This window comes from Equus caballus, chromosome 3 (assembly GCF_041296265.1).
Source record: "Equus caballus isolate H_3958 breed thoroughbred chromosome 3, TB-T2T, whole genome shotgun sequence".
Lineage (NCBI taxonomy): Eukaryota > Metazoa > Chordata > Mammalia > Perissodactyla > Equidae > Equus > Equus caballus.
In genome coordinates, this window is record NC_091686.1 from 123,042,777 (window position 1) to 123,062,637 (window position 19,861).

General features: G+C 42.2%; 1 protein-coding gene across 4 annotated transcripts in view; it reads right to left on the minus strand.

Moving 5' to 3' along the window:
* Positions 1-19,861, minus strand: part of HTT (huntingtin) — a 165,625-nt gene that overhangs the window by 39,176 nt on the left and 106,588 nt on the right. For all 4 annotated transcript variants that reach the window (XR_011437274.1, XM_023638468.2, XM_023638466.2 and 1 more), the window contains one exon: positions 8,235-8,442. Coding sequence is in view for 3 of the 4 variants with exons in the window: in XM_023638468.2 (XP_023494236.2) it covers positions 8,235-8,442 (208 nt within the window). In the remaining variant the exon portion in view is untranslated. The remainder of the gene's footprint in view (positions 1-8,234; positions 8,443-19,861) is intronic.

The window sequence follows — 19,861 nt, forward strand, 5'->3', positions numbered from 1 at the left end:
GATTCTCATTTCTAGCCACAAAACTTAAAACACAATTGTTGTCACACTTGCAAACAGTCCCTCTGACTTCAGGGTCTGACCTAGGACAGTATAGTCCCCTCGGCAGCAAAGAGCCTGCACATCTCTGCTCAGGCTTAGTGGAGACAGAGATCACATCAGGGCAAGAACATTCTGAAATGTGTCAACTTTTCTGGTAACACCTCAAGATTTAGAAAAGAACTGATACAAAAAATTCTACGGATTAAGACATTTTTTAAGCTACCATTTCTCTATTTCAACTAGTGAATGGACAAGCAAATTGTGGTATATCCATAAATGGAATACTACTCAGCAACCAGAGGAACAAACTACTGACAGAAGACCATGAAGGAACTTGAAATATACTGTGCTACGTGAAAGAAGCCAGGCTCAAAGGCTACATACTGCATGATCCCATTTATACGGCACCCTGCAGTAGGCTAGACACTAGGGACAGAACATGGATCCATGGCTCCTGGCGTGTGGGAAGGGGCGTGGGGTGACCGCAAAGGGACACGAGGGCACTCTTTTGAAGTGATGGTACTGTTCTCTATCTCGATTGTGGTGGTGGTTACCTGACTATATCTGGTACAAAAGAGTGCATTTTACTGTATTGTAAATTATATGTCAACTAAAAAACTAACACAAAATCTTCCCCTTCTCAGAGAAAAGGCTAGAAGGGTAGGAAGGGGAAAACAAACTCCAAACTATAATCCTTAATGAAAATATCTAGCATTTGACCAGCAATAAAGGAGGAAGAAAACTCACTTTACAGAGCCTGTCACCTCCAAGCACACTCCTTCCCTTTCTCAGTCAGCCCCAATGTGACTGACATTGAAGCTGCAATTGTGCATGTGCAATAGCACAGCTGTAGGGGAAAGAGCTTCTGCAAGAGAAGGGGCAGAGTTTCCAATTCAAGTATTAGCAGTAGACATAAAGAAGGGCCAATGTCAACCCAAACTGAGTCCCAATTTTTGCAGCATGGCAAGACACCAAAACCTCAGGAGAGGAGCTGCAAGACAGTGACGGCAAACGAACGTCCCAAATCTGGGATGACTGCACATGCAGGCCTCAGAATAGGTGGATGGGAAGTGATCACCACATCACATCCCCAGTGCCATAGCACGTGCAGGACCCTAACAATCCACTAAACATGGGACAGACCGAGAGCAAATCATAAGCCTATGATGACACAGTCCTGAAAATAAGAAGCAGACAAGAGCAAACCCTGCTGTTGTGGCCGTGGGTGCTTCCTGGAACAGTGCTGCCCAGCGTGGCCAGGAGCTGGGCTCACTGGTGAGCCAGCCTGCCCCAAGCCCAGCAGGAGTCTTCTGTAACAATCTGACAGAGTGGTTCCCTATCGGCTGAGTCTACAATAAAAAATAATGGCTTGTATTTCATATTTTGTACTTTTAGTAATTCATTTTTATTATCTTTTGGAAACAAAAAGACATGTCTACAACACAGCTGGAGAAACACCACCCTAGAACAGAGGTTTAAACAGGAACAGCTCTGCTCGCTAGGGGTGTTTTCGACATGTGTGGGAGTGTTTTTCCTTCTAACATAGGGGTACTTTAAGCACTTGGGCACTAAAATACTTATTATATACTTTTTTCTTTTAATTTTTACCTTTATATTAGCATTAAGACATTATATTTTTATGAAATTTAAGTATAGATAGATTATAGAATCCATTAATTTTATTTCAGGATAATAGAGGGGGACAATACAAAATGTTATAAAAAGGGAAACTGAGTCAGGTAGTGTCAAGAAAAACTGTCACAGAGTAAACCATCTACATTTATGAAAAACTGTAGTTTGCCCTCAAACAGCTCAATGGGGACACCTGCCAAATTCTAGACTATATTTGCTTTTGGTTCGTTTCTTTTAAACACCGACTGTCTATTCAAGTATTTCTGTTATTCCAATCCCAGGGACACAATTCCTAGATCCAAAGGTTTCTGATATAACATCAGACTAAACAAAGGTACACATGTCAGAAAAGGAGTGGGTAGTCTGAACAGGGGCATCCCAGAGTTGATGGAGAATAACTTGGTAGGTTAAATTCCTACCAAACACAAAAAGAACCAAAACACATACAGAAAGGCACAGATGGAGCATGGCGGGCCACAACAGGGACTCTTCCCACACACCCGGCTGGCTGGAAGCCGCCCAGGCCACGGGAGATGCTCCACGTACAATGTTCCTGGAGCAAAAGGGGAAACTGCAGCTTCTGACACTAATCAGCTTTCAAGACTGTTTGGATTTTTCAAGCATTTAAGTCCAATGACTAAATCAGCTTTTTTAAAAAGTTAAGTGAAATGTTTGCAATTCATAACCTCTGCAGCTTCTGTGTCCTAAATGCTATCAAGAAAAGTCCATCTTTTCCCCCCAACTAAAGACCAAACAGGAAAGTTCCCTGAAGTAAAACATTCCAAGAACAATTAAGGAAGAGACATCTGTGGACCCTAAGAGAAACACACAGACAGAAGGCCAGCCCCATCCTGGAGGGTTCGGTCAGCATCCTGAGGCAGAAAACAAAAACAAGGGGCATATGGATGGAAAAGAAAGATGTAAAGGGTCTTCATCCATAGATGCTGTGCTCACATACGCAGAAAACCCTAAGGGGTACCCACAAAAAGGGTACAGGAAGGACTGAGTTTAGCATGATCTTATGATATGAGGTCAATATATAAAAGCCAAGTGCATTTCTATACACTAGCAACACACCATGGGAAAACGAAATACTTATTAAAGTATCATTTAAAATAGCATTCTAAAACATGACATACTTAGGGGCAAATTGATTTTTTATAAATTTTGCAAATTTTATAAATTTACTTGTACACTAAAAACTATAAGATGTTGTGGCAAATTAGAGAAGACCTAAATAAATGGCGAGATAGACCACGTCAAAGGCTGGAAGACTCAATATTAGTTAGATGACAAATCTCTCCAAATTAATCTACAGACTCACTGTAATCCCAATCAAAATCCCAGCAGGCTTTTTTGTAGACATTTACAACCTGATTCTAAAATATAGATATGGAAATACAAAGAACCTAAAAGAGCCAAAACTATTTTGAAAATGAAGAACAAAGTTGGAAAACTTACACTGCCTGAGATTTGCTATGCGGCTAAAGTAATTAAGCATTAATGGCATTAACATGACAGACAGATAGACAGAGAGATGGAAATTAACAGTGAGTCCAGAAAAAGGCTCACACAAATAGATTCAATTGATTGTTGAGAAAAGTGCCAAGGTAATTCAAAAGAGAAAGGCCAGTCATTTTAACAAATAATACTAAAAGAACTATAATATGGGGGGAAAATGATTCTTTATCCCTACGTTCTGTCATACACAAAAGTTAACTCAAAATGGTAAAAACTAAAGCTATGAAAAGTTCCAGAACAAACCATAGGAGAAAATCTTCATGATCTTAAGGTAGCCAAAGATTTCTTAGATTGGACAGAAAAAGAATGAAATAGAAAATATCGACAAACTGGATTTCATAAAAATTTAAAACTTCTGCTCTTTGAAAGAAACCATTAAGAAAACAAAAAGGCAAGGCACAGAATGAGAGAAAACATTTACAACGTATGACAAAGGACTTACACCCAGAATATATAAAGAATCACAACTCAATAACAAGACAACGAATGGCCAAATTTTAAAAATTGGTAAAAATATTTGAAAACATACTTCACAAGAGAAGACAGATGAATGAACAATAAGAACATGAAAACATCCTCAACATTATTAGCATCAGAGAAATGCAAATTAAAACCACAACAAAGCACCACTATACCCCCATTAGAACGGCTAAAATTAAAAGCACTTGTATTACCAAGCGGTGGTTAGGATCTGGAGTAATCAGAACTCTCATACACTGTCTTTCGTACAATCACTCGGAAAACAGTTTGGCGGTTTCTTTTAAAGCTAAACATATCCTTACCACATAACTCCACAATTCCACTCCTAAGTATTAACCAAGGGAAATCACAGACTTCATTATGTCCTAATTCTGGTGTATATATTTGTCAAAACTCACCTAGCTGGACAGTTAAAAGAAGTGCATTTTATTGTATATAAATTTTACTATACAAAAGATTTTAATTAGTATTAAAATAGTCACAAAAATTTTAAAATAAACTAGAAAATAGAACAAAATAGAAAAAAACCAGAAACAAATAACAATTATGTGATATTTCACTATAGATAGCATACTACTAAAATGATTGAAATTACTAGTTCAATAAGAGCTGGGTAATGGGGAAACTGACTAATCACAAAATAGGTATTATCCTTGAATCTAATAATATCTCTTGTTGGAAAAATATTCTAAAAATATACCAGAAAAGAACAAGAACCAAGATTTCTGTGTGTGTGTGTAGACAGATGTATTTAAGAGACAAAGGTACTCCATATATAGCTGTAAAAAGGTTTAGAAATAGCCTACCTGCCCAATCAAGGAAGAAAGAGAGTCTGGTAAAATCATGCTAAAGCAACAAAACACAGTATCATTAGGAAGGATAGTATAAGCTGTAACAGCTGAAAAGAGTAGAGTTGGGGGAGCATGTGCACATACACGTTATTAACTTGTGATGTTATTTAACTTCTCTCGGAAAAGACGTTTCCTCATCTATGGTGTGCGTGTACTACTGGAGGTTTTGATAACTTATTATGACAGAAAGCCCTTAGAACAGTATCTGGCGCTTAACGCCATAGACATGGTAGCAATCTATATGTAAAACGTCTTTACTAATATATTATCATTGTTTCTATTACTATGAAGGTAATTAAATCACTAGCTCATGTTAGTGCTGGGAAGACAGTGGGAGCCCTCACGGGGCTTATGGTCTAGAGGGAAAGACAGACATTAACCAAATGATCACACAAATAAATTACAGCCTTGACATTTGCCACAAAGGAGAGACAAAGACTGGGGTGGAGCAGATAGTGAGACTTCACAGATCAAAGAGAAGTCAGGAAGGCTTCCCTGAGGAGGCGATTACCGAGCAAAGAACAGAGAAGCAACGGATTTCCCATCTCTACTAATATCTGGAGGGAAATCAAGAAACTGTATGTTCTACCCTAAAAAGCTAACAAAAACTAAATCAACATAATAAAGCCAGTGTCTGTGCCCTAGATCCCATCCGCTCTTGCCAACTCTAGGATAACCCTCTCGTCTGTAAGGGATCACTGTGATGAGAAAGCCACCATTCGGAGTTGCTGCCTCGGCATCTCAGAGTATAACCTGCTCGCACTGAGTCTGGACGTTTAGAGAAGGCCCTGAGCTTAGCTAAGGTGCCCACCGTTAAGTTCCCGTTTTGCTTTTCCTGGGGCACCTTTAAAAATGACCACTTAAGAGTTGAGCCCACGAAGAGTTAGTGACCTCCGCCCCAACCACCTTATAAATAACAGGTACTTGCTACCCTGCTTTCTGTCTCCTGCTGGCTCATCATCTGCATGTTATACCCCACCCCACACCCTGTTCTGGGATCTGTAAGTAATAAGTCTTGTGACTCTCCTTCCTCCGTGTGCATGCACTGAAATTGCACTGTCAATCAAAACGACCCATGGGTTTCACTTTCCCAAAGTGGGAGCTCGATCTGCCCGCCAACCCCGTGTGGGTGGCTTGTGCCCCTCATTCATCAGGTCCTAATCTGCATATTCTTCATTCAATCCCCCAGCTCTGGCTTCTCAACATAATCACCCATACCATGATTTCTCTCATCTAGAAACTCTCATGACCCCATTTCCCACGCCTCTATTCCCCTGTAGAGCAAAGCTCCTCCTAAGAAGTGTCTAGAGTTGCTGTCTAAAATGTCTTTTTCCATAATCTTTTTTCCTTAACTTTAATTTTGAAAACTTTCAAACCAATAGAAAAACTGAAAGAATAATTCAATGACCAGTCATATACTCTTCACCTAGATTCAACTAATATATTGCCACTTTTGTGCTTGTGACACACCCTATATACACACACACTGTACACATGCACAATGCACTCTACACATGTATCCTATACAAACGCACATTCTACACACATGCATGCACACACTCTACCTATGCACACAAAAACTCTACACACACGCACTTTTTTCTGCTTGCACCTTTGAGAGTAATCTGCAGGTTAAGACACTTCAGCCCCTAAATACTTCAGCAGGTGTCCCCTAAGTATTACTCAAAACCACAAGACACACACACAACAGGTTACATAGAGCTCACATTCAAATTTCCCCCATTATCCCAATAATGTCCTTTCCAGCTGTTTTATCCCCCAGACCCAAAACACAATCAAGGATCATAAAATTGCATTTGTCTGTCATGTCTCTTCTGGGTTTTTTTCATCTAAGCAAACACTTCTTTGTCTTTATGACACTGCCTGACATTTCTGGAGAGTCCAGGTGAGTACTTCCATGGAGGCCCCCTCCATTTGGGTGAGTCTGACTGCTCCCTCCTCTTTAGACTGGGGTCGACCCTCTGACTTCCTCTTGAACCTGCTCCAGTTCAGCTTCTGCTCTCACCACCCACCATCTCTCAAAGAGGAGGAAGAGGAGAGAAGAAGGGAGAGGAGGAGGAGGGAAGTGAGGAGGTGAGGGAGGAGGAAGAAAGAGGAACTAGGGAAGAGGAAGACGAGGAAAGAGGGAAGAGGAGGTGGAGGAGAAGAGGAAGAAAGGAAGAGGAGCAGGGGAAGAGGTGAGGGAAGAGGAGGAAAAGGAAGAAGGAAGAGGAAGAGACGGGGAGAGGGGAAGGGGGAAGAGGAAAGGGGAGGGGGAGGAGGAGGTGGGGTTCACTGGGGCAGGTGCCCATTTGGGTGGTGGATGCCTGCTCACCTCTGTCTGCCCACCCAACATCTGCTAGCACTCACAGCTAACTCAAGTCCCACCCCACCAAGCCTTCCTTGCCCAGTATGACTCAACCTTGGGTGCCCATGGCAGTCTCCTGAGGTGCCTGTAAAAACACAAGAGCCCAGGAAACCAATTCCTAAAATGCCCAGCCATTACGTCTGGCCATGGGCTGGAGTACAATCTTGGTCCTTGGAACAGGCCCCCTGGTGGCTCTGAGGCACACTCCTCAAGGACTCAGGGCCTTGTTGCTCAGAGCATGCTCCATGGACCAGGGCATGGGCACCATGTGGGAGCCTGGCAGAAATGCAGAGTCCCAGGCCTCACTAGCAATTTCCTGAATCAGAATCTGATTTTAATAAGCTCCCCAGTTGATTTATATGCACATTTAAGAAGCAGTAAAGCAGAAGACACTGATTTTCTGTTCCTGACTCCTATATTACTTATCAGTAATTTATAAGTATTTCAAACGTTTTCACTGGTCTGTTTTCCCCAACTCAACTGTAAGCACTCTGAGGGCAGGAAACAGCCATTATTTTTCCTTTGCATGTCCTACAACACAAAGCACAGGGCAGATGTTTAATAACATCTGCTAACATTGGATTTTCCAGCTGAAAGCAACAGACTGGCCCAAAAGGGACCCACAGCCTCACACAGCTCAATCTTTCCACACTGACAAGAGAGGAGTTGACCTTAATGCTGCAGCCCCTGCAGTCTCTTATTTCCAGAGCTTTCTCTCCTTGCCATGGGTTCTTGAGCTTTCCAGAAACATTGCACTGAGAACTCAGCTGGGGGGAGGTGGGTATCAAAGCTTTTATTTCCACACATGTACAAATGTCTGAGTTAGTGAGTGCCTAGAAATTGAGGTTTAAACCTAAAAACTTTTTACAAAAAGAGGGCCAAGTGCAATCAGATACTTAAGTCTTTTCAAATGATAAAAAAAAAAAAAATAAGGTATTTCCAAGCAGTTTTAAAATGCTGCTAAATAATTACTTCAATATCTAAGAATAAACAGAACCATATTTAACTTACAATATAGTTAAGCCATTGCAACGTGTCTGGCTCTGGAATCAATTTAAGGACAAGAACCTAGCAGGAGGGACACAGCATGACAAGAATGACCCACAAGATGGAACAGTATCAAAGAACTTGTCAAAGACATCACATTTAAAAAGCAGCGGCTGTTTTGAATGCCTTTAGTCAGACCATATTTTTTCCTTACAATATATGTCCATGAAAGAAAGATTAATCTGCAGAATCTCTACAAAACCTCATGAAAATGGGGCCAAACCTCAAGCTGCTGAGAGTCTCAGCACATAGCCCTGGGCTGGCCTTCTGGGCCACCCAGGGAGCATGGGACGTACTTGGGGGTCTGCTGCACCTCTGCCCACCAGCGGTAGTCAGTGTGGCTGACAAGCAGCAGGATCTGACACCAGAGCAGCACCAGGGCCGGGTGTGTGGGGACCATGGAGCGCACCCGCGCATTCAAGCTCTCCAGGCTGTAGAAACTGCTATCGGCGCCGTCAGCAGTGAAGAGTCTAGAGGCAGCTGCTGTGATTCTCCGGAACATTCCTAGAAACAAACCAAGAGTAAAACTGATTAAGGGGAAATCTCCTTGTTGCTCGTGGTCCAGCACTTTGCAGCTACAAGAAGATTTCACATAAAAAAGATAAACACACGGTTCTTTCCTACACTTACATATTCAAAGCATATGGCACTTAGAAAATTCTAAGTTTTCTAAGCAAAATAACAGATATTCTGCTTATTTAATGGAGCAGCCAAGGAAGCTAACCTTCTTATTCTCCCACATCTTTCTCTCACTGATATTACCAGGTTCTCCAGGAGCTCTGAGCCAAGGGTCTCCCTTGTGCTGTGACAGTGGATGCAGCTGCACCAAGAAGGAAGTGGCCAACACTTGGCGCCACAGGTCACTGCAACCAGGACAATGGGGCCTCCAGAGGACTGAGCCAAAGCTGCACGAGGGAGACAGCAGGGCCCTTACCACACCCCACTCCTGCCACAATAAATGGCTCCTTAGCTTGCCAAGAACTCAGGGGCAGAAACTACAAGACGTCACGTGAACCATCACGAAAGAAGAAAGAAGAGCAGTCAGTGCTCCACATCGGTCCCCACCTCATGCTCTGCAAGCTACCAAGAGCCAAGGGCCAGGCGGCCTTCACACTCACATGAGCATCGTGGAGCGGGGCAGCCACACGGTCAGCCACCCACACTCAGCACAGGCATACCAGCAGCAACCCAGATGGACTCTGCCCTCAAGTCTCTCCACAGCATCCTTTTCAGGGCCTAGAAAAATCCCCTCTGGGAATTAATGATATCATTCTATCCTCTCTTTCGGATAGGCACAAAGTCAGCTCAACATGCTTCTCTCTCCACCCTGCCATGGCTTCACATGAGCTGGCCCCCACCCCAAGAACACAGAGATGTGTACACTGCAAAGCACAACAGGGGAGGCAGCAAGACAAGGCATGGATGGGAGCTGGCCAAGGGCAACCTGTCCCCTGTATCCTGGTCTCCTAGCATCAGTGCTGGAGAGTCAAAATCTTATTTCTGATTTGAGTTTCAACACATCCCAAACGTAAAAGGGTCCTAACACAGGCAAAAACAGACTACAGACTTCTCCTCACTGCTTCATGACTGGTTACACCTATGACCTGAGACAAAGGACGAGAGTCAACAAAAGCAGGGCATCAGAAAAAAATCCCAACGAGGAGATTTCAAATGCTTGTCCTGTCTCTAGCCCCATTTCCAGGGTTCTCTCGGGCTGCTTCATGGTGAGCGGTGCCCACCTCCAGCCAACCCAGCCCTGGCCTGGTCCTTCTCTGTGGGGTCAATGGACACGAGGGCAGAGGCAGGTACTGCCCGGAAGGAATACTAGAGCCAGGCCAGGAGCATGGGGAATGAGACACCAGGAATGTGGGGTTTTACCGAACAGGTGTCAGGAAATTATGGTCAGAGCTGGTTCCAGGTGACTGAGCGTCACTGCAGGCTCTGAAATCAGATCATGGTTCTACCATTTCCTACTTGATGTCTCTGGCCGTCCATTACCTGGGGTCTCAGTTTCCTTATCTGTAAAATGGAATTAAGAGCAGTAGCTGCTCACAGGGCTGCAATAAGGATTGAATCATAAAACTCAAGAAAAAGGCTAAGCAGGGGGCCAGGCAGAGCAAATGACCACCACCTGGGGCTGCTGTTGCTGTTGGAAGGCTGTTTGGAAAGTTCACCTGGCCTTTGGAGGGCAGTGTCCCTATAAACAGAGAGAAGAAGTCAAAAGAGAGTCTAGGAAGTGAGACAGCTCACTGGGGTGGGGGAAGGAGTTGATGGCAATGCTCAGGTTTGAACATCTCTGAGGGCAAATGCTTATAAAGTTGGCAAGAAGAGAAAACTGGAGAAAAACAGCTATGCCAGCTGATGAGTTCAATTTTGAGCATAAATTTGAGGTGTTGGCAAGACACCAAGTCACATGTCTAGGAAGATGGAAATGACAGACTGAGGCTGACAAGACAATGGAGTGAGAGGACTATGCAGATAGTTTCAAGAGTCATCTCTGCAGCAAAAACTGAAGTGATTACAAAGGGGACGAGCCTACTGAGGGAGAGAGGGAAGCAAGTCAGAGAGACACAGAGACAGAAGGAGACAGAGGGGGAGGGAGAGAGAGGGAGAGAGAGGAGAAGAGAGAAGAGATCAAGGATAAAAACCAGGGCCAAGAAGACTCAATGGAGAAAAGACAGTCTCTTCAATAAATGGTACTGGGAAAACTGGATATTCACATGCAGAAGAATGAAACCAGACCCCCTTTTGTGATACACCATTCACAAAAACTAACTTGAAATGGATTCAAGATTTAAGCATAAAACCTGAAACCATAAATCTCCCAGAAGAAAACAGAGGGGAAAAGTTCCTTGACGTGGGTCTTGGTGATGATTTTTTAGATTTCACACTAAAAGCACAGGCAACAAAACAAATCAATAAGTGGGACTACATCAAACTAAAAAGCTTCTGCACAGCAAAGAAATCAAGAAAATGAAAAGGCGACCTACTGAGTGGGAAAAAATATTAGAAAGTCACATATTTCATAAGGGGTTAATATGCAAATATATAAATAACTCATAGAACTCCATAGCAAAAAAATAAACAACCCAATTAAAAAATGGGCAAAGGGGGCTGGCCCCGTGGCCGAGTGGTTAAGTTCACGTGCTCCGCTGCAGGCAGCCCAGTGTTTTGTTGGTTCGAATCCTGGGCGCGGACATGGCACTGCTCATTAAACCATGCTGAGGCAGCGTCCCACATGCCACAACTAGAAGGACCCACAATGAAGAATATACAACTATGTACTGGGGGGCTTTGGGGAGAAAAAGGAAAAAAATAAAATCTTAAAAAAAATAAAAAAAAAAATGGGCAGAGGATCTGAACAGATATTTTTCTAAAGAAGACATACAGAGGAGCAACAGGTACAAGAAAAGGTGCTCAACATCACTAATCATCAGGGAAACGCAAATCAAAACCACAATGAGCTATCACCTCACCCCTGTTAGAATGGCTATTATCAAAAAGACAAGAAATAACAAGTGTTGGCAAGGATGTGGAGAAAAGGGAACCCAGGTGCACTGTTGGATGGAATATAAACTGGTGCAGCCACTATGGAAAACAGTATGGTGGTTCCTCAAAAAATTAAAAGCAGAACTGCCATATGATCCAGCAATTCCACTTCTGGGTATTTATGCGAAGAAAACAAAAACACCAAAACTCAAAAAGTTATCTGCACCTCTAAGTTCACAGCAGAATTATTTATAGTAGCCAAGACAGGGAAATAACCTAGGTGTCCATCAATGGATAAATGGATAAAGAAAATGTAGTGTGTATATATACACACCCCCAGCCCCGGAGGAATATTATTCAGCCACAAAAAGAAGGAAATCCTGCCATTTGAGACAACATGGATGGAGCTTAAAGGCACTAGGCTAAGTGAAATAAGACAGAGAAAGACAAATACTGTATGATCTCACTTATATGTGGAATCTAAAACACCAGACTCATGGATACAGAAAGTAGAATGGTGGTTGTCAGAGGTGAGTGGTGGGATGGGGAGGTGGAGGAATTAGGTGAAAGTGGTCAAAAGGTGGTCAAACTTCTAGTTATAAAGTCCTGGGAATGTAACATACAGCACACTGACTACAGTTAACACTGCTGAGTTGTATATTTAAAGGTTGCTAAGAGAAAATATCTTAAAAGTTCTCATCACAAGGAAAAATAAAATCTGTAATTACATGAGATGATGGATGTTAACTGAACTTATTGTGGTGGTCATTTCACAACACATATCACAACAATATATCAAAACAATATGTTGTACACCTGAAACTCACATAATATTATGTGTCAATTGTATCTCAGTAAAACTAGGGGAAAAGGATAGAAACTAGGAACACATACAATTAAGAGCCTGAAAACAGAAGACCATAAAAGTGAAGTCAAGTGACAAAGGGGTTTCACAAAGAAGAGGGTCGTTCCAAAGACTCAGGCAGGGGGTCCGGGAAGATGAGGATTTAGGAAAGAACACAGGTGCCCTGTGCAGAGGCATTTCTGGTAATGAGATCAAGAGGCAAACTGCTGGGGACGGAGAAATGAGAGGGAAAGCAAAGCACTAGAAGAACAAGAATAACAAGGACACCAACCTTGAGGTGGCAGGACAAAGAACTGGACAACATAGTGGGAGGCCCCATTTTCTCTCTGCAGAGTTGGGGGTACATCCTGTGGGAGAGGTGGCACTGGAGATGGTGGGGGATATGCAAGGGCTGCTAAAGGCTCTAGAAAGCCTTGGCAGATGGTGCATTCTGCAGCCATGTCTCCTGCCTCATCTTCCTCTGACTACCATCACCCTGGAACCTCCTGGTTTTCATCCCCGTGGCTCTATCAAAGGTGGCAAACTGCCCACCAAAATCTGTGCACCGGCCCCTGTGCAGAGTTGTTGCTGGGAAGCAGTTATCCACTAAGCTGACCATTTCTCAGCTTACTGCATGGGGTGACAGCTGCGACAAGTTCTCACCAGAGAAACTTGAGCAAAAGCGATGTACATCACTTTCGGTCCAAGGCAATAAAGCCTTGTCTACCTTCCCTCTCCTGTTCCCCAACTGGACAGGCCAAGGATGTTGATGCTCAAGGATAACAGAATTCCAGGAAGGAGAGGGGCCTGGGCCTGAATCTCACATGGACGAGAGCCACCAGGAACCAGGAACACCCTCCTGCACCATTACAGAAAGAAAAACAAACCTCTACTGTGTTAAGCTACTGAAATGCTGATTTTGTTATGGTAGCCACTGTGATTGTAACTAACACAACAGAGAAGGGAGCACTTGACTGAGATTAGAAGAGGCTATTAGTGAGGCACCCTTTCCAGTCTCACGAGCCGTGAGGATCAGCTGAGACAAAGAAAAAGAAGGCAGAGCCCACAGCACAGAGAGTGTCTGGATGTGACTGGGAGGCAAAGGAAGCTGGAAGAGTCTAACGACCTGGGAGAAGAGAAAGGGGCCAGGGGCCTAGAGACAGTGACAAAGTGCAGAAGAGCACACGATGGCAGGAAGACAGATGAAGGCTGTGCGCAGAGAAGACGCCCTAGCCCTGTCCTTTTGGAGCTGAAAAAACAAGTACTGAGAAGAGTGACGTCAGCAACATGGCGGAGTGAGCTCACCTGGGCTCTCTCCCCTCCAAATTACGACCAAAAGGAGCAACTGAATTCCAACCAAAAGAATCCTAATAACACAGAGATCATCAGAGATCCACAGCAGCCAAACGACAGAGGGCAGACAGGCTGGAACCACCCTCGGAGGAGCTAGAACGGGGTAAGAGAGAACTTCGCTCCCTGCCCTAGAGACTGGGATCACTGGGATCCCCCGGGTGAGGGAAGGAGTGGAGGAGGGGCCGCACGTCTGGGGATCATCCAGGACTCCCACCACCAGTGCAGTGGAAACCCTCTAACGAGGGAAAGCTTTCGCGTGGAGGGGCCCCATCAAGCCAGGGCACCAGGAAACCAGAGAGGGAGAGCTGATCGGAATCCAGGTCTGCACCCGAGAGAAAGTGCCCCTCCTCCCGCAACCCACACTGCACACCGCCATTACAGCTGAAGGTGGAGGGCTCAGAATGCGCGGCTCAACACCCCCATCTACTGGCGACAGGCTGTAACTGCAACCGAATAATAGCATCATGTGCAAAAACCGCTCCTCTACCGAAAAGCAATTTATAAAAGCTCCAGTCCACAAGGAAAACAATAAAAACACAGAAGTATGTCCTGAGGACTTGGAAGTAGGTAAACCAAGTGAAGATGAGTTCAGAGTAGCTATCATCAAAACACTCAATGAGGTAAAGGGAAATATAGAGAAACAAGTCAATGAGTTCTGGAGTTACTTCACAAAAGACATTGAAACTATAAAGAAGAATCAATCAGAAACACTAGAGATGACAAATACAATGAATCAGATAACACAGAATACGGTCTCCCTGAATGCCCGTGTAGACACCATAGAGGAGCAAATTAGCATAATCGAAGATAGACAGGCTGAATGGCTCCAGACAGAGGAAGAAAGAGAACTAAGAATTTAAAAAACTGAAGAAAATCTCAGAGAAACAGCTGACTCAATGAGAAAAATGCAACTTAAGAATCATTGGAATTCCTGAGGGTGTGGAAAAGTAAAATGGAGCAGAAAGTGTGCTCAACGAAATAATAGAAGAGTACTTCCCAAATCTAGGGATGGAGACAGAAATGTGTGTGGAGGAAGCTTTCAGATATCCTAGACCTGTCAATGTACAAAGACCTACTGCAAGGCATACGTAGTAAAAATGGCAAAAATGAAGGACAAAGAAAGAATACTCAGGGCAGCAAGGCAGAAGAAAATAACCTACAAAGGAATCCCCATCAGACTTTCAGCAGATTTCTTTACAGAAACCTTACAAGCTAGGAGAGATTGAAGTGACATATTCAAAACTTTAAAGGATAAAAATCTTCAGCCAAGAATACTCTATCCAGCAAAAATATCCTTCAGATATGAGGGAGAAATTAAATCTTTTCCAGACAAACAAAAGCTAAGGGACTTTGTAGCTACAAGACCTCCACTACAAGAAATCCTCAAGAAGGCCCTCATACCTAAAAAAGAAAAAAAGGGAGAAAGGGGTTACAAAATACTGAGTAGGGAGACTAACAGATAGAACCAGAGTAGGATAGCAAATATCCAACTATAGCATTAGGATAAAGGGAAGTAAATCACCAAAGCAAAGACAAGCTTATCGCTCTAACCACAAACTCACAACACATGTTGGAATAAGAGATGAAAATAATAATTTAGGAGGGGAGGAGGAAAGGGATTGAATCAGTTTAGGCTAAGGAAGTAAGAGGCCACCAGATAATGGCCTATGTTATGCACGAAGTTCTGAATACAAATTGCAGGGTAGCCACTAAACTAAAAAACAGAACAGAGACACAAAACATAAATAAGGAAAAAGCTAAAAAACCCAGCAGAACAAATTGCAGAAGTCAATGGGTAGGCTAAAACACCCAGGACGAGAAACAAAGGAAAAACACAGGAAAACCAGAAAATGAACAATAGAATGAGAGCATTAAGCCCTCATGCATCAGTAATCACCCTCAATGTAAACAGATTGAACTCTCCAATAAAAAGACACAGAGTGGCGAGATGGGTTAAAGAACAAGATCCAACAATTTGTTCCCTCCAGGAAACACACCTCAGCTCCAAGGACAAACACAGGCTCAGTGAAGTGCCTGTGAAGGGGTGGAAGACAATATTCCAAGCTAATAGCAAACAAAAGAAAGCAGGTGTTACAATACTTATGTCAGACACAACAGACTTCAAGATAAGGCAGGTAAACAGAGACATACAGGGCCAATATATAATGATCAAAGGGACACTTCATCAAGAAGAAATAACGCTTATAAATATCTATGCACCCAACACAGGAGCACCAAAGTTCATAAAGCAACTATTAACAAACCTAAAAGAAGATATCAAAAATAACACAATAATAGTAGGAGACCTCAACACCCCACTCACATCAATGGACAGATCATCCAGACAGAAAATCAACAAGGAAACAGTGGAGCTAAATGCAAAGCTAAAACATTTGGACTTAATAGACATATATAGAACACTCCATCCAAAAACAGCAGAATACACGTTCTTCTCAAGCACACATGGAACATTCTCCAGGATAGACCATATGTTGGGAAACAAGGCAAGCCTCTACAAATGTAAAAAAATTGAAATAATAACAAGCATCTTCTCTGATCATAATGCTATAAAGCTAGAAATTAATTACAAGAAAAAAGCTGAGAAAGGCACAAAGATGTGGAGACTAAACAATATGCTATTGAACAAGCAATGGATCATTGAAGAAATTAATGAAGAAATCAAAAAATATCTGGAGACAAATGAAAAGAATAACATGCCATACCAACTCATGTGGGATACAACAAAAGCTGTATTAAAAGGGAAATTCATCACAACACAGGCACATCTTAACAAACAAGAAAACTCTCAAATCAGCAATCTTAAACTACATCTAACTGATTAGAGAAAGAAGAACAAACAAAGCCCAAAGTCAGCAGAAGGAGAGAAATAATAAATATCAGAGCAGAAATAAATGCTATTGAAACAAAAAAGGCAGTAGAAAGGATCAATGAAACAAAGAGCTGGTTCTTTGAGTAGATAAACAAAATTGATAAACCCCTAGCCAGACTTACAAAGAAAAAAAAGAGAGAAAGCTCAAATAAACAAAATCAGAGATGAAGGGGGGAGAAATAAGAACAGATTCCACAGAAATACAATGGATTATAAGAGAATGCTACCAAAACCTATATGCCAACAAAATGGATAACCTAGAGGAAATGGATAAATTCTTGGATTCGTACAATCTCCCAAAGCTTAGCCAAGAAGAAGCAGAGAATTTGAACAGACAAATCACAAGGAAAGAGATTGAAACAGTCATCAAAAGCCTCTCAAAGAATAAAACCCCAGGACCAGATGGCTTTCCTGGGGAATGCTATCAAACTTTCAGAGAGGATTTAATACCTATCCTTTTCAAGATATTCCAAAAAATTAGGGAGGATGGAACACTTCCTAACACATTCAACAAGGCCAACATCACATTGATACCAAAGCCTGACAAGTACAGCATGAAAAAGCAGAACTACAGGCCAATATCACTGATGAACACAGATTCAAAAATTCTCAACAAAATTTTGGCAACCCGAATTCAGCAATTCATCAAAAGGATCGTCCATCATGATCAAGTGGGATTCATACCAGGGACACAGGGATGGTTCAACATCCGCAAATCAATCAATGCGATACACTACATCAACAAACTGAGGAATAAAAACCATATGATCATCTCAATAGATGCAGAGAAAGCATTTGACAAGATCCAACCGAGATTTATGATAAAAAACTTTGAAAAAAATGGGGATAGAAGGGAATTACCTCAACATAATAAAGGCCATACATGACAAACCCACAGCCAACATCATACCCAATGGGCAAAAACTGAGCGCCATCCCCCTGAGAAGTGGAATGAGACAAGGATGCCCACTATCATCACTCTTATTTAACATAGTACTCGAGGTTTTGGCCAGAGCAATTAGGCAAGCGAAAGGAATAAAAGGAATCAAAATAGGAAGGGAAGAAGTGAAACTCTCGCTGTTTGCGGATGACATGATCCTATATATAGAAAACCCCAAAGAATCCCTTGGAAAACTTTTAGAAATAATCAACAACTACAGCAAAGTTGCAGGGTATAAGATAAATTTACATAAATCAGTAGCATTTCTATACTCTAATAATGAACTAACAGAAAAAGAACTCAAGAACACAATACCATTCACAATCGCAACAAAAAGAATAAAATACCTCAAGGTGAATTTAACTAAGGAAGTAAAAGATCTATACAAGGAAAACTACAAGGCTTTTCTGAAAGAAACGGATGCTGACATAGAGAGATGGAAAGACATTCCATGAACGTGGATTGGAAGAATAAACATAGCTAAAATGTCCATTCTACCTAAAGCAATCTACAGATTCAACGCTATCCCAATCAGAATCCCAATGACATTCTTTACAGAAATAGAACAAAGAATCCTAAAATTCATACGGGGCAACAAAAGACCCCGAATTGCTAAACTAATCCTGAGAAAAAAGAACAAAGCTGGAGGCATCACAATCCCTGACTTCAAAACATACTACAAAGCTATAGTAATCAAAACAGCATTGAGTGATACAAAAACAGGTGCACAGATCAATGGAACAGAAGTGAAAGCCCAGAAATAAAACTACACATCTATGGACAGCTAATCTTCGACAAAGGAGCTGAGGGCCTACAATGGAGAAAAGAAAGTCTTTTCGACAAATGGTGCTGGGAAAACTGGAAAGCCACATGTAAAAGAATGAAAATTGACCATTCTTTTTCACCATTCGCCAAAATAAACTCAAAATGGATCAAAGACCTAACGCTGAGACCTGAAACCATAAGGCTTCCAGAACAAAAGGTAGGCAGTACACTCTTTGACATCAGTATTAAAAGGATCTTTTCGGACACCATGTCTTCTCAGACAAGGGAAACAATAGAAAGAATAAACAAATGGGACTTCATCAGACTAAAGAGCTTCTTCAAGGCAAAGGAAAACAGGATTGAAACAAAAAAACAACCCACTAACTGGCAAAAAATATTTGCAAGTCATACATCCGACAAAGGGTTAATATCCATGATATGTAAAGAACTCACACAACTCAACAACAAAAAATCAAACGACCCGATCAAAAAATGGGCAGGAGACAAGAACAGACATTTCTCCAAAGAAATATACGGATGGCCAATAGGCACATGAAAAGGTGTTCATCACCACTGATCATCAGGGAAATGCAAATCAAAACTACACTAAGATATCACCTTTCACCCATTAGAATGACAAAAATAACCAAAACAAATAGTAGCAAATGTTGGAGAGGTTGTGGAGAAAAAGGAACCCTCATACACTGCTGGTGGGAATGCAAACTGGTGCAGCCCCTATGGAAAACAGTATGGAGATTCCTCAAAAAATTAAAAATGGAACTACCATATGATCCAGCTATCCCACTACTGGGTATCTATACAAAGAGCTTGAAATCAGCAATTCCAAAAGTCCCATGCACCCCAATGTTCACTGCAGCATTATTTACAATAGCCAAGACGTGGGAGCAACCTAAGTGCCCATCAACTGATGATTGGATAAAGAAGATGTGGTATATACATACAATGGAATACTACTCAGCCATAAAAAAGAACAAAATCATCCCATTTGCAACAACATGGATGGACCTTGAGAGAATTATGTTAAGTGAAATAAGCCAGATAGAGAAGGACAATCCCTGTATGACTCCACTCATATGAGGAATTTAAAAATGCAGACAAAGAGACCAGATTAGTGGCTATCGGGGGAAAGGTGGGGTGGGGGGTGGATACAAAGGGTGAAGGGGTGCACTTACAACACGACTGACAGACAATAACGTACAACTGAAATTTCACAAGATTGTAACCTATCATTACCTCAATAAAAAAAAGAAAGAAAGAAAGAAGTATTGAAAGGAATAATGGAAGCAGGAGTTGGAGACAGAGTACCATCTTCAAGCAGATAGGATGAAGTGGGCAGAGCTCAGGCTCTGGAGACAGGGGCCTGGATCTTCACCCCAACCCCACCCCATGATCTCTCTGTGTCTCAGCTTCTTCAGCTAGAACACAGGTATAATCGTACTTCACACAGTGCCTGAGCCCATAGGAAGTGCTCTGCAAACGTTAGCTACTTTGCTTACCATCATCCACTTACCACCCAAGAAGCAGCATGATATAATGGGCAAGAAAAAAATACTTGGGTTTTCATTCTTGGTTTTACCATATGATCTTTCAGAATGTACACTGTCTCATCAGTAAAAAGGGG